At 38.7% G+C, this 15,010-nt stretch overlaps 1 protein-coding gene across 3 annotated transcripts in view; it reads right to left on the bottom strand.

Moving 5' to 3' along the window:
- TRPC3 (transient receptor potential cation channel subfamily C member 3) overlaps window positions 1–15,010 on the bottom strand; it is a 42,510-nt gene that overhangs the window by 10,701 nt on the left and 16,799 nt on the right. For all 3 annotated transcript variants that reach the window (XM_083835114.1, XM_083835115.1, XM_083835116.1), the window contains 4 exons: window positions 11,851–12,036; window positions 4,913–5,077; window positions 2,855–3,071; window positions 888–1,121 (listed from right to left, as the gene is read on the bottom strand). In XM_083835114.1, coding sequence (XP_083691240.1) covers window positions 888–1,121; window positions 2,855–3,071; window positions 4,913–5,077; window positions 11,851–12,036 — 802 coding nt within the window. The remainder of the gene's footprint in view (window positions 1–887; window positions 1,122–2,854; window positions 3,072–4,912; window positions 5,078–11,850; window positions 12,037–15,010) is intronic.

Here is a 15,010-nt window from a genome sequence, read left to right as displayed (position 1 = left end):
GTTTCTAAGTGTGTATTTACATAGATCCAAATTCAAATTGATTATATAGCAATTAAAGTAAACAACAAAACCAAATTTGCTATTGTAATATATCGAAGGAGCCGTCAGGAGCAAATACAGCCTTTGCTGCTGCTGCAAATAGAAATTCATCACATCTCTAATTTCTGCACTGCAATAACCAACTGTTTATTACTTCCATTCTATTTGAACAGATTACTGGGTCTCGCATCCTTCCTTTATCATGAAATATTGAATTACAATATTGAAACAACTGAACCAAGCAAAAAAAAAAATCACATGAACATTGTATCTGCTGTGCATTATGTGGAGAATAAAATAAAGCTTGCAAATGTTTAAAATTAAGACAGTCAAATTTAGCTCTGTATAAATAGTTACAACAAAAGGCAGTTAAATAATGAAGTTACATTTGAACTTTTGTCCTTATGCACATTGTTTGATTTGGTAAACATTTGCCAAATTAGCATCATAACAACTGTTGTTTAAATAGTATAGAATGAAAAATAGGGAGGTAGAAACAGGTAGTCACAGAATCACAAAATTGTAGGGGTTGGAAGGGACCTCGAGAGATCATCAGGTCCAACCCCCAAAAAAGCCAGGGGAGAGCGCAAATGCAGTCGTCCCCCCCCCCCCCCCCCCAAATTATGCAGTCGAGTTTCCCACATTTGGGGAAATCGCAGGGGTCAGCACACCCGGAATGCAGGGGATGAGCCTCGCCCTGGGAAAACCACCGGCCTGATCATGGTGTCTCCCCTACCAGGTAAGCATATACAATGCTATGAACACAAACACAAGCAAAAATTCAATTTAAGGCTTCAAATGCTAGTTTTTCTACTTTAACATCCATGTTGCAGAAAATTTAAACTCACCATAAGTAAAATACTCTATTTCTGGAGGAAGCGTGACTTCAGAGAGGTCACTCTCCACAATGTAGTTGTCCACATATTGTTGTGCTTTTGTGGCCTGCAGGAATGCTAGAAGCCTCGCCGTGAAAGCTGCAATGAAAATGGACAGCATCCCAAAATCCAAAACATTCCATAACTGCAAAATATATTCCCTGGGTCCTTCCAGCCACAGCTCTTTGCATTCTGACCACATCATACCTGCAACAAGAAATGACAAAACATAGCAAAGTTGGCCACACCATTTCCATTTAAATTTCCTGCATTCTCCCATTCCATGAAACCACGTGGCACCAGCAGAACAAAAATTCACTTACTTGCAGTGTCACAGGGTTGTCACACGCCTTGAGTAAGGCTGTCTTGGTTTCAACAGGATTGATCAAATGGCAAAACATAAATAAATATGCAAGGATAAAGCTCAGCTGTCTCCATACAGGATGGTATAGAGCCACAACTTCACAGTGCAAGTGTTATAGCCCAACAACATGACAACATGCTAGGCTTCTAAAGAAGAAAAATGTTAAATGTGGAAAAAGAACCTCCCATTTCCTTACCATTTGCATTCATAAAATGCTCATGAATCAGAAGAATTTTTTACTTATTTATTTATTTATTTAACATAGAGAAGCACAATAACCCAGCTACAGAGATGCCCAAATATAAATGGCACAGTTTCAATACTGGTTCTCTACTTTACAGAATAAGATGCTTTTCAGCACAGAAAGTGGAATTTGGCTGTAACTCAGCTTTTTTACTCAAACACCTCCTCAGAAATTCGTTCATGTGGGATTAATCCAGGTCACAGCCTGATCAAGACTTTGAGATATAATTGTTGTGAATCAAGACTTTCTCTTACTTCAAAAAGGTTTGTTAGCAAGAATAAAATAAAAGACAACAAACTTTCTCCTTGATTCCCTGGCTGTGTAGTTCGGAGGGAGTACTGCTCTGCTGCAGACTTGAGCCATGGATTCTCCAATATAAACTGTAATTTTGCTGTCACCCCAACCACATGCACAGCAGCCACAGACTGGATTGGCTTGGGGCTGGTTGTCTCTTGAGTGTCCAAGAAATTTCTCACAGTGACTGAGTCCTAAAGACCACCAAAATCTCAGTCCTTGGCTTCTGTCACACAAAGAGGCTGCTCTCCATCAGGATATAATAGGATTACCACCAGGCAGCATACCAGGTATACTAATCTCCATACCCTAACAGAGTTTGACATTAGCAGTGCTTAAGCCAGGAGATACAGATGATTCAAAAGGCAGAGCGAGGAACTTGTAGCAGCCAAAGAAGTATTCCCTTTCTCTTCTGCAGCCTCTGAAAGCTGAGAATGCTACATTATCAAGTAGCTGTTTTCCTACATAAAGCACCTAACTTTGATGAAAAGCTAGAAAACGGCATTTTCTGCCGTACATAGTCTCAATCAGACCAACAGCTGATTAGCTTTTGTGAAAAATATTGAGTAATGAGAACTGACTCATTAGCCCCTTGACACGGGTAGAATCAGTGATTTCTCCAAACCCTACCTAAGCAGCAAAGCCACACAAGCACTGATGCACCAGCTCATTAACACTGAGGTCACCTTCTTGCACACAGAGCAGCACAGTACACGTGCTGATCCTACTTAAGAAAACCAAAGTGAAATTTCTGTGGTGTTCTCCTCAGCAAGCCTGTGCTCCTGTTACAAAAGCCAGAATTACTGAACTGCAGCAAAGTCACTGCCAATCAACAAACAAGTATTTACCCCCTGCTATGAGAGGGGCCAGCACAGAGATGCTTTCACCAGTTCCAATGTACTGTTATCTGCCCTGAGGGCTTAATTTTAACTGTGCTGCAGCTAGAGCGAAGGGTCGGGACCTGGGCTTCTCTCCTTTCTTTTAGAATTTCTACCTTCAGGCAAACAGTGACAGAGATGGAAGGGCCATTATACTTACCAAGTACCCACACCATGATCAGCATTTCTGTCCAGGTGAACTGAGTAGTCTTCACCCTAAAGATCTGCTTAGGGTAATCAGTAACGGTGACGTTTGGTAGCGTTGTTATGCCTTCAAATCTGTCTGAAGCATTGAACACCAGCAGGCCTAGGAAAATAATGAAGGATGCTGCATGTGCCACAAATTTCATAAACGGGCTTCGAAGAATTCTTCCAAGCTGCAAAGGCAGAATGAAAGCAGTCATATTTTTTTCAAAGAAACAAACTCTTTTGTCAAGTATTTCAGAAGCATTTATGGCACTCAGTGCTCAGAACAGTCTGAAACTTTGTTTTAAAAGGATACTCCTCCAAGTGCCCTGAACTGTGGTGCTTTACCATTTCAGACAAAACCTTCTCAAAGGCAGTCTCATGGACTATACTGCCCTGTTAGTGTGTGTTTATGTTATTCCATAAACTCTAAATGGCAATATTTATGGGGAAACACTCCAAGGAGTTACAAGTGTACACTGGCACTCACAGAAAAAATTTGATCTAATGCCCACAGATGCTAATGGGGGGCTGGAGCAAGCCTATGGCAAATAAATAAAAGCCCCAAGTAGCAGAACACTTCCCCTACCAACAAGAAGTATTATTAGCTTGTCTGTAACTATAACCTAACTCTAGGAAAAAAAAATCAGACTCATCTTCTCATCTCTGGCTACTGTTTTCCATCCACTGAACATTTTTTCAGAGCAGAAGGTCCCAAACAAATAACCTGCAAATGTCTACTAAAACTAATGACAATTCCATCACAGTGGACTAAGAAAGAAAGTATCAGAGATATTACTTCCAAATAAATTCAGCTAATTCATTTCAACATCTGCACCTGCTAGGACAGAATAGACACAACATAGGCAGCCCTTTTGTAGCTCAGGAGAGGAACAGCTGACTCTAGAAGACAATGCTGGGAAGAGCAATGGGCCTGTTGCTGTTACTCGCTATACAAAAAAGAAGAGTCTGTGATTCCATCTGTACTAGCCTCATCCTGCAAGCCAGGGTCAAAAGTGCCAAGTCCATCCCTCTGAGGGCGATACTGCCAGCGTCCTTAATTTAGACAGTGAAGGTCTAATGTTGCCAATGCTGCTTGGATTCCCCCAGCCCTGCCCTCAAAGAAGGCAAGTACCAGTGAGGCTGCACCACAGGCAGCAACGCGTGCATCAGCTCAGGCACAGAGATGGAACTGAGATCCCCTAGCAGTGCTCTTCAGAGACCTCCGGGCACGACTGCATGTTTGAGTTGGCATGTCCCTCCCACTATCATAAAATCCCCTGTGGAGTGCTGCATTATCAGCAGCATTGTATACGAAGAAAAAAAAAAAATGAGTTCAGCAGGTGGGGAACTGTAAGTAGCATTCTTATTTCAAGGAATGGCTTTCAGAAACTGGGGTCAGCTACTATGCACTAAGCAGACCAGCACACACTAAACAGCATTTACTACCTGTGCAAACAATCCCAGGTTCCTTTCCTGCTGATGACCTTTAGAAAGCATTTTGAAATTACAATATCAAATAACCCATCTGAAGGTACACTGCATTTGTTTGACATGAGAACTATGAAAAATGTCAGGTGTTTCTGGTACTGAGAATTAAAGCTCAAGCACAAATGTTACTTTTCCACATTAGACGCTACCAAAAAATAAAGTATTAATGTTTCTATGACATGGAGCTGTGAGGAATATCTTCACTAAAGATAAGCACAGAAAACAACATTTCAGATAATAATCAGAACAACAATTATACTATTTCATACACATTTATCTTAAAAGTAAACAAATATTTAACCCAGAGAAAACACCAGGTTCCCTTGAAATATGCAAGAGACGAGCAAACTTCCTTTTTGAAGTGAATTGCAAGGAAAACATAGGAGTGAAATGCATTTCTTTGCTGTAGACTAAAAATATCATTAATCAGTTAAAAATTGGAAACAACAGAATTACAGGCACATCTTTAAATTTTGAAAGCCAGAAACTTAAAAACAGCACCCAGAATAGTATAGGATACACAATTTATAAGAGTCAGTACCCTGCTACATGGCGCAATCCAATAACCAATGGCTAGAAAAGGAAGGCCCAACGCCACAACCAGCACAACCAGACACTTGATAGCTATGGTCTGCTCCCGCAGTCCTGAGAGATTTTCATACCAGATAGTCAGTAGTTGTTGCTGACAGTTTGGATGGGCCACAAACTGCAGAAAAAAGACAGAAAACCAAGACACATTAAATTTTATAGTATGAGTTATATGACTGCTATGTACAGGATCAGTAAACCTTAAATATCTGATGTTAATTCAGACCTTAAGAACCACGCCTCTTTTTCTTTCCTTTAAAATAATGGTTAACAAATAAAAAAGAAACTGCTGAGCTCATTAAAAGAAGCATTTTGAGGACAGAGTCACACACGTGGACAGCAATCACAACGGAAATCTTTTACACATCATTAGAACAACTTTGCATACCCAACTGGATCGAGTCAGAGTTGAGCCTTAGTGCTAACTTCCAACAATTTCTCAGCAAATCCAGCTGATCCAAGGTACATGCAGAGTCTGAGTGGAGCTCAGACATTCTGAGGGACCCAGAATTCACCTTGAGCCTCTCCCTTTCTGCACATCCACTTCCTCAAACATCACTGCCCCGTGATTTGGTTCTTCTACAAAGGCTCCAAATATCTCCTTAACCATCTATACATTTTAAGTCTAAAACTTACTAAGGCAAGAAATAAATGAAGCGAAACTATAGCACAGAATTTTAAACCTCAACAAAGGCACAGAGATGGATAATGTAAGGGTTTCTTCTCTTACTAGCATCAATGGTGCTAGGTACCGCTTCTACTTGGATGCACCTGGGATTAGAAATAGAGTAAGAAGCCAGGTCCTACCAAGACATTTTGGTCTGTTGTGGAAAATAACAGTTATTATTCAGTGACTCAAGGAAATTCCATTTTGTGAGTCAGATGAAAAGACGCTCCTGTGGTTTTAATGATGCTCTAAGTATGCTAATAGATTGCATTTTGCAATAGATTGCATAGTTTAGTATATTCTCTATTTTAAGTTCATACCTTTGATACTACCTCAGCTAAAAAATACAAAATACTCAAATTGCACATTTTTGAAAAGTAACTGTTCCTTTATACTACTTTAATACTCTAGAGGATCCTGAGTATATACAATCTATAGCAAGCATCAAACAGAATTGGGGAAACCACAAGAGTACATTTGTACAAATATTTGAATAAATATAGTTTCTGATATAAAGACCAAAGGTTGATATTTTCAAATCTGCACACTTAAATTTGAGAGAATATTTAAGCATTTAAACAAAATGTTCTGATTGCAGTAGTCTAAGCATGCACAGCTACCACTTGTACTCAAACATGGACACGTGAAAGACAACTGTCAAATATATGCTTACTCTGTTTTGACCTGACTCTGATGTCCACTGATTTCAATGATAAAATTTCAACTGACTTCAACCAAGCAAGGCCAAGACATCATCAAGCACTTTTGTAACCATGTGCTTTAAGACAAAAAAAAAAAAACAAAACACACACACACCCAAAAAACAAACAAACAAAAGAAGAAAAAAACCCACACAACCACACAAATAAGCCAGATAAACATTAAGACCATTAAGACAAAGAAATTGGGCATTCAAGTGAATTTATCAGGGTCTACTCAAGAAAAGACAATCAGATAAGCAGAAAAATGCACCTGAGATTAATGTTCAGCTTCTTCTCAAGACAGTTATTACAAAACAAACTTGCTTTCCTGAGCCTTTTATATTGTTTCACTAAACAAGTTTCATTAGTCTCTAGTTTCCACAGATTCCTCCCTAAGTGTCCAAAAATTGAAAGCAAGCACTGACTGAGACGTTTAGATATTAAAATGGCAAATATTACGGATCCAGTACTCACAAAAACAAAACAAACAAACAAAACAAAACAAACAAACAAAAAAACAGGCAACTTCCAACTTTCTCCCATGCAGCGTCAGGAAGACTTCAGCATGGATATATTTATCGAAGCAATTATGGAATGATAAAAAAAAAAGCTGTGGCCACCTACTGCACTTGTTTTGATATGCTTAAAGCTTAATTTTACTGAGAACACTCTTGGTTAAGTTGAAGGATGAACATGTGTTGCCCCGTTTTTAAAGAACTGTTGTAATTCATTAGGATTAAGCAATGGGATACTTGCAAAGAAAAGACCATACAGTCACTCCCACATCATACAACCAAGAGCGTGCAGAAGAAGCGGAAGGAGTTGGAGGAAATAGCGCTATGAGTGCCTGCACTCCTATTATATTTACATTTCTGGTAAAGTCCATTTCTGAAGTACTACCACACTCATCGTTATCAGTATTACTGTAATTATGCCATGTCCCGTGAGACTGCCACATTAGAAGAGCATGTGGGACACTGGTTAAGCATAAGGGTAAAAAGCCTAGTTATCACAGCCCTTTGAAGAAATCAGGTAACTACTTGTCAAACTGGTTGACAGTTACTAGTAAATTAGACTGAAGAATGCTAGTTGGTATCACCAATTACTAGTAAATTGGACTGAAGAATGCTAGTTGGTATCACAAAAAGGATTTGAAAATAAATCTGATAACTCCGTGTTGGATTAACAGTGAGATTTGACACGAGTTACTTATAGTTAAAAAATACTGTAAATGTTGTATATCAATTTTATTAGGCTTTGTACTCTGTTGAGATCATAATGTACTATATACACTTGTTTGCCAGGTCTTTTCTGCAAAACTCCATTCATATTCCAAAACTCATTAATAAGTGCGTACAGTAGGGCAGACTTCTTCAAAAAATAAAATTAACTCATTGGCAATGAGAACAGAGAACCTTAAATCTCTCAGGAGGAAAAAATTGAAGCTGTTGCATGTACTTGAAACAGGGAAGTAATTTTCATATTTTAATCTACTTTTCTTTAAAACAGAAGTCCCTAAGTATTTTGGTGCATGATTCGGTAGCCAGTTAGATCACACATAAACACAGTTTGTTCCTATAATTGCATGGCCAACAAAAAACAAACAAAAAAAGAGATTTTAAAAGTCCTTCAGAAACTGATGTCAACTCAAATTGTATTTTTATTCTCTTTAATAGGCTGTCACCTTTGAAGCTTATGTACCATAGAAGCTTCTAACCTGGCCGGAGGAAAAAAGGAGACTTTTTTGTCTGTTTGTGTAAAGCACACATTCTGACATACTCTTGTCTCCTCTTTGGGAGCATACGTTTCCTTTTCAACTCAGGCCATCAAAGGACAAATACCTCAGCAGATTAACTGTGGGCAAAGACAGAAAAATAAATAATAATTTCAAATTACAAAGACACGTTTAAAAAGCAGACTTAAAACTGTAGAGAAGAGGAGAGAAAAGAAACACCCACGTTATTCCTCCTGTTGCCAGAGGAAATCGGAAAAAGCAGAAAAGGAGGTTTAAGGGAGCTTGCCGAAGGCTATGAATCAGCCTGAGGGCCCTCTTACATCTATCCAGAGCTGTGTGCTAGTTTATTTCTCATGGTCTATCAACATTCTCATCTGACGCCGAGAGGAGATCTGCCTGGCTTATAATTTTCCCCAGAAAAGGGAGAAGTTAGCGACTAAGATGCCAATGGTTACAGCGAGTTCTTCTTTGGAAATAAGTCTAAGGGTTCTTTAAACATCTTAGCAATGTATTTAACTGTTGGTAATTGCAAGAATACACACCACTTCCCATTCCTCATAGCAACTCATGTCACTTGTCCCATCCATAATAGCTCAGCAATTCATCCTTCTGTCTCAGTTAAAGTATTTGATTTTTATTTATTTTGAAAGCAATTGCAACCTCTTCTGTTTTTTTTCCCCTGCATATCCACCTGCCCCCCTGCTTCATCTCCTCACAGCACAGTAGTTCACGTCACCTTTTAACTACCAGCCATATGATCCTGCAACCTTCTTCCTTCTGCATCTCTTCTCTCATCCTACTTTCCATGCAGTCTCTTATTTTTCATTACATATGCTGATTTTACTTAATTACATTTGTCTAATATGTTACGACCCAATCCAAACCCCAGTGTACAATAAAGACGCATGAGGCCTGTATCTGGTCACTAAGGAATTCCCAAATTTAATTTATTTGCTTTAATTTTATCTGTGTGTAACTGACTGTAACATTTTAGGCGCATTCTGTTTTATGACCATGAACCGAATGATCAGTATGTAAATATTTTTTTTTCTGTATGACTAAGGGTGATTAGAATGTTATTTATTCCTAACATCCTAATGACTGAGTTGGGACCTAGCAGGAGCAGATCCTCACATACTCTGATACACAAGCACATAACACAGAGATTTCCCAATTTTCATTCCTATCAACGAGAAACTTCAGTGTCTGAAAATTAAACATTGTAATTTTACTCAAACCTTATTGGTTTCACTTGGAAATATCATTCTGATTAAAAATTGCAGAATGTGGCCCTATGTCAGCAAGTTCTCTGAAATTGTGTTGGCAGTCTACAGAGTTAAGATACAATACTAAAAGTAATACTGCAGCAACAATTCAGCACAGAGCACGGTACTTGTAACCAATTTTCTTGGCTTCTGATTCCCTTAGATGTTCGCTGTCGGGGTTGCAGTTCCAACCTGAACCTTAACACCAAAAATCACAACCTGTTTCCAGGATGGGCTTCAATTAGTGCAGTGCCTAGGGTATTAAGTGCAAGAATTTCATTACTAACAGAATTAAAATCTGCATTTCCCAGCAGTGAACATTTGAGAGCGTTTGCTCACTTGTCATACGCTGTTCCCCGTCTCTCCTCCCTCCGCAAAGGACACTCTGCTCATTAACCGTTCCATGAACTGCAGCTCCATTTGGCTGCATTACCTGTCTTGCAATGGTGAACTGAACTTAGTGCTCCTGACCCAGAAGCATAGCTAGAAATACTGCAACCTAAGAAACATAAGCCACATCCTTGCCTGCTTCCTATAGTTCCAGGGTTCAAAGTACCCCTTGTGGAGTTCCCACATCTGAATCTGTTCTGAAGTCAGAGCATTGCAATGATCTGCCACAGCTGTAAGGGAGCCAATCCCAGCATCAAAGGACCACCACAGCAGAGAAATGTCCTGGCTTGATCTTTGCCATGCCCTCTGCTATGGCCACTTAGACAGAACAGCACGTGTATGAATATGGTAACAGCCCTGCACCATCTGTTTATGTCCTCCCACCACGATCATTAGTCTTGTAGAGTCGGAACTGTATTTGTCAGGAACTGGAGCCAAAACCCTGAGTTCATCTACAAATAACTAATCTCTTGCAGGAGACGAGAACAAGTTTGCTACATGGAACTGTCTTTTTTGCACTATGTAGATCTTCACTATTCTTAACAGACCTGGGTGGCCCTTTGCTCAGCAATGAATTTAATCAGCAACAACAAACTCTCAGAAGAGAACCACGGTCTTCAGCAAGAAAGCAGAGACGTGAATCTCAGAAAAGGTTTGGTACACACTGAAATACAAAACAAAGAATCCATACATTATTTAGACATGATAACTTATATGCTTATGTGCTTTTATTTTTCCCTGTTCCAGTCTTTTAATTAATTTAATACTTTATATATGTTGCTTTGGATTTTGGCAATTAATGTGCATTTATCAGCTGTAGAACAATTCTGTACCAGAAACAAGGATTTATTGTTTGGAATCCGTCTACAATTTGTTTCCATATTTTGGGGACATGATAAACACCACCATTTCCCACCTGATCTAGCAGGTTGCTTACAATTCATTTTATATGGCAGATTGGCTCAACAGGTGGCCACATAATACAGTGTTTTTATTCTGAAAGACACAAGACTTCTTGCAGAGATGATGAAAGTATAATGGCTGTTAAGAATGGAAACTATAGTAACTATGTAAATAGGTAGCTGTAAATAATATACATAGCTATCACTGTATTTCTTGAGTCTTCTCACAGTAGGACACTATATTAACTATTTTCTGTGCTAGTGCTGTGGGATCTTGAAGAGAACGACACGGGTACATATCAAAGACTGTTACAACAAATGGATATGCATCACATCAAATGTGTGAGACTGAGCTCCATTGTCCTTTACGTAACATTCATTCATAAAATTTTAATGAACTCACATTCCTTAAAAATGCTGACAAATACCAGTGCATAAATGACAAACCGAAAGTAACTGATGAATTAACCACAAACATATTCCCTAATTTTCAGGACTGATTTTTAAATTTTTTTAAAGGAATACACAAAGTAAATCATTCAAGATTTCTCACCGTAATACCACTTCTTGAAATCCACACAGTTGTTTATGAGCTCTTTGATTTACTGTCATATTTTAGACTAAATGGAAGAAAAATATATTTAACGGCAACTTAAACGTTCTCTTTTCCATTTTCAAAGTAGTAAAAGGAAGTCCTTTCTTTCCAAAAATACATATGTGCTCACAGAACACGAGTAGAAAGCTGTCAGACTTTCAGAAATCTACTTTCCAGAATTTACCTGCCCTATTTAAGTCAGAAAGCAAAGGTAACAAGAAGCAATAATGAACATTCCTGGTCTTTTCTTTGGTTGAAACCAACTCGTTTATAAGAACAGCCTTCTCTTTTGAGTAGATATTATCACAGACTGGCAGGAAGATATATCTTTACTTTCACTAAGTGAAAATCTGTCTCTGCTTTTTTTTTTAAATCACTAGAAGAATCTGATCAACTGTGCATAACCCTGCTAACACAGCTGATTTATGTCATTAAAATCTCCTGCCAATTCTTAGCTGTGCAATATAGATTAAACAAAACTCCTTCATTGTAGCCCCCTTCTGCCAGCTTCTGCCTTGTGAGAATCTTGATTACACACACTATGGCTGCCTCTAATGCAACAGAGCATCAGTTCATAACACCTGTGGGACAGTGAGATGACATGGTGTTCCTATTATGTTGTCTGAAAGCACTCACCTTTTTGACTTCATACTTGATGGCCAGTTTCACACGGCTCAGTGACGCTCTGTGTCGCTGCGTTTCAACTGGCTCTGAATTCAAATCCCCATTCAGAATGGCCTCCACTTCTTCCGAGTCTCGGCAGAGATCGAGAACACCAACCACGAAATCCTTGCATTGCATAGACAGCTTGCGATAGTCGTTCTGAAACAGAAGGGTTAGAGAAAACAGCCCATGAGGAACAGGCTTGAATCAACAGCAAGGAAAAAAAATGTACCTTTGTGCTGCTTCCCTATAAGCAACACTTGTGGTTACTTTTCAAAAGCTTAAGCTAACAGTTTAATATGCAAATTCGAGTCTTTGTTTGTACTTTTTTTATGCTTGTAGGTCTTCCACCACCGCTGTGACATTAGGTTTAAGCTCTTATCTGATATCTACCTTGGCAGAAACCTCAGTCTTCATGCATATCTGTGACCTCGCAGCCAAATTTCCGTGACTTCATGTGATGCAGCCTCCAAACTCCTCACAAAAAGCTATAGCTGTAGGAGGAAACTTGACTGTACCCGTTTTACCCTGTTATATCAAATGTTTCAGAATCCAGCTCAAAGTAGCATAGCCTTCTTTTTTGACTACACAGCTTTTCTTCATTTTTCCCCATCAGAATGCTATTCTGAGTCCTCTATCTTTTTGTTTTTCCCGTGTTCACTGTTCATCAGTGAACTGTTCATTTTCAATCACTACCTTTTTTAAAATCACTTTTGGAGACACTGATTTTTCCTTTGTGGCTCCCACTTTCCCAAAAATACTTCATTAGAACTTCTGTCTTCATCATGTGAAAAAAAAATCAATTTTTCTTCCCCCAAAACCTAACTTTCCTCCCCTTTGCCTAAGTACATTGCTTGTACTGCTAAGTTTTATTAAATTTTTAACTTAGCATTTATAAAACATGATAGAGGAACTAACATGCTCTCACTAGCATCAAATTATTTTGGGAAAAGAAGCTGCATAGGGTAATTGCAGGAATCAGCTAACAATCCCGTAAGTCAGATTCAGATACAAATCAAAATGAAACATTACTGGATACAGAAAAATACTACCAGGAATTATCTTACTATGGAAGACTGACATCCCAGATACAGACTTGGAAACGAGCAGTCCTAATCATAGACCTAAACAGGACCCAGATATTTTCTTTGGTCATAGATGAGCTTGAACAACTTTGAACCAACAAAGCTATTTTAGTTTAATTTTTGGTAATCAAGGGGAATAGCACAGAAGAACCAATTATAAAAATACCAAGGTGCAGGATCAAATTCAGTGAAAGGATAAGCAAGCATCCAAGATTTAGGACTTCAAAAAGGCAAAGTCTGGTAAGAAAGCGAGTCAAGGGAGTTACACATACTTATAAGCATGGAGGTCTGAAGGTAGAGAAGGCTTTCAAGTAAAAGATGCAAAAATTATTAGTCATCAAATCCTACATAGCTAAAGGCCTTGCAGAGGAGGGCTCTGCAACTGTCAGCCTCAATAGCCATCTTGGAAGAGACAAGAGGGAGCCAGTCTACTCAAGAAAGAAAGTTTCATCATAGAAGCCAAGCACTATAAAGATAAACTCTTAAGAGCCAGGCTTGTGAAGGATATTAAGATAAGCACACACAGGTTCTTTATCACATTAGCAAGACAGCATAAAAAGAAAATGAGTATTTTTGCCAGTGAAGACAAAGCAGAGATTAAAGACAACCATAGTAGGGGCAAAAGCAATACCTTGCCTTCAGTTTACCTAAGTCATATGTTCTTAGCATTGTTTATATGAAGTTGCTTTCAAAATGTAATTACTACGCATCAGTGATTGAAAACTTCCCCTTCAATTTCCCATTTCAAACAGGAGTTGCTTCCGTATTTTCACTACAGCTAGAAAAAGCATTTACTGAAATAGTTCAGAAAAAAAACAACCACACAAAACAAACAAACAAAAACCCACAAAAAAAATCAGATGCAGCATAATGTTAGCCAAACAGGAATAAGATTGATAATCCACTTTCCTTTAGCACTATAAAGTAGCTGTAAAATCACTACTCATGGCACATGGGAAGATACAGGAAGTTCACTGACTTCAGTAGTAGTACTATATAAAAAGAAACCAAAAAGCTGAAAGAAGCTATGTTCTTTCTCACCTGAATTTGCAGGCACTTGTAAATTTACCAGAGAAAAAGAGCTCCCTCTTTCAGTATTATTTATCCTATGCTCAAAGGTGACATCTCATTAAGGTTTAATAAAGTTTAGTTTGGATGGTTTTGTATTATTCAAGTGCTTTATGACGCGTCACTAATTTTGTCCTTGGATGAATGAGTATGTGCTGTCTATTTGTGAGATGTATCTTCATCCCGTCTTAAAATATTTTTTCCTCATTCCTTTGCTAACTGTGAAGAAACAGAAGGAGAAATAGTAACTCTTGCTATAGGTTCACTGCTTTCTTTACCATTTAGTTATCCTCTTTTTCCTTAAAAGAGCACAGAAACATTGTGCAAGAAGTTACATTCCCAAGAAGTAACTTTTCAACAAATTCCAGTATAAAATTTTACTTCCCTGCATGTAAGTTGTCACCAAATCTCATACACGCACAGGTACACAAGTATACCTGGCATCACTTTCATAAAACGTGAACATCGAAGTAAGTTTCTGCTACAGTCACGCACAGTTAGAGCAACTGCTCAGTGAACACAGTTTTCTCAATCAGCACGAACTAAGCAGGCAGAATACATTTTTACTGGTAGCTACAATTGTGAAATATTGCCTGCAAACAGCAAAGCGGTGAAAAATCATGCTACTATGGTAAGAAGAGAAATGAATTGTGACGGCAGTAGCATCACATGCAGACTGCTGTCTGAACAGACTACAGGATGTTTCGTTTCGCCGTTCTCTCTCACAAACAGGGACTCATTCCCACGTTTACATCAGGCCTCCTGACTCATCCTGGCAGAGGGTGCAAAGCTTCTTTCCTCGCAGCTCAGGCTCTGCTATCTGGCACTCCAGAAAATACACCTATCTGCTCCGTGAACAGCCCTGCTGGTTGCTGGAGGCCAGGCTGCTTTGCACAGACTATTTGCCTACTATACAAGAGTTACCTACATTTCAACTGAAAAAATTAACAGTGCTAGTGATTCTTCATAGGTGGATAGAT

The sequence above is a fragment of the Anser anser genome, assembly GCF_964211835.1.
Source record: "Anser anser genome assembly, chromosome: 4".
Classification (NCBI taxonomy): domain Eukaryota; kingdom Metazoa; phylum Chordata; class Aves; order Anseriformes; family Anatidae; genus Anser; species Anser anser.
This window is presented reverse-complemented; position numbering and strand designations above follow the sequence as displayed.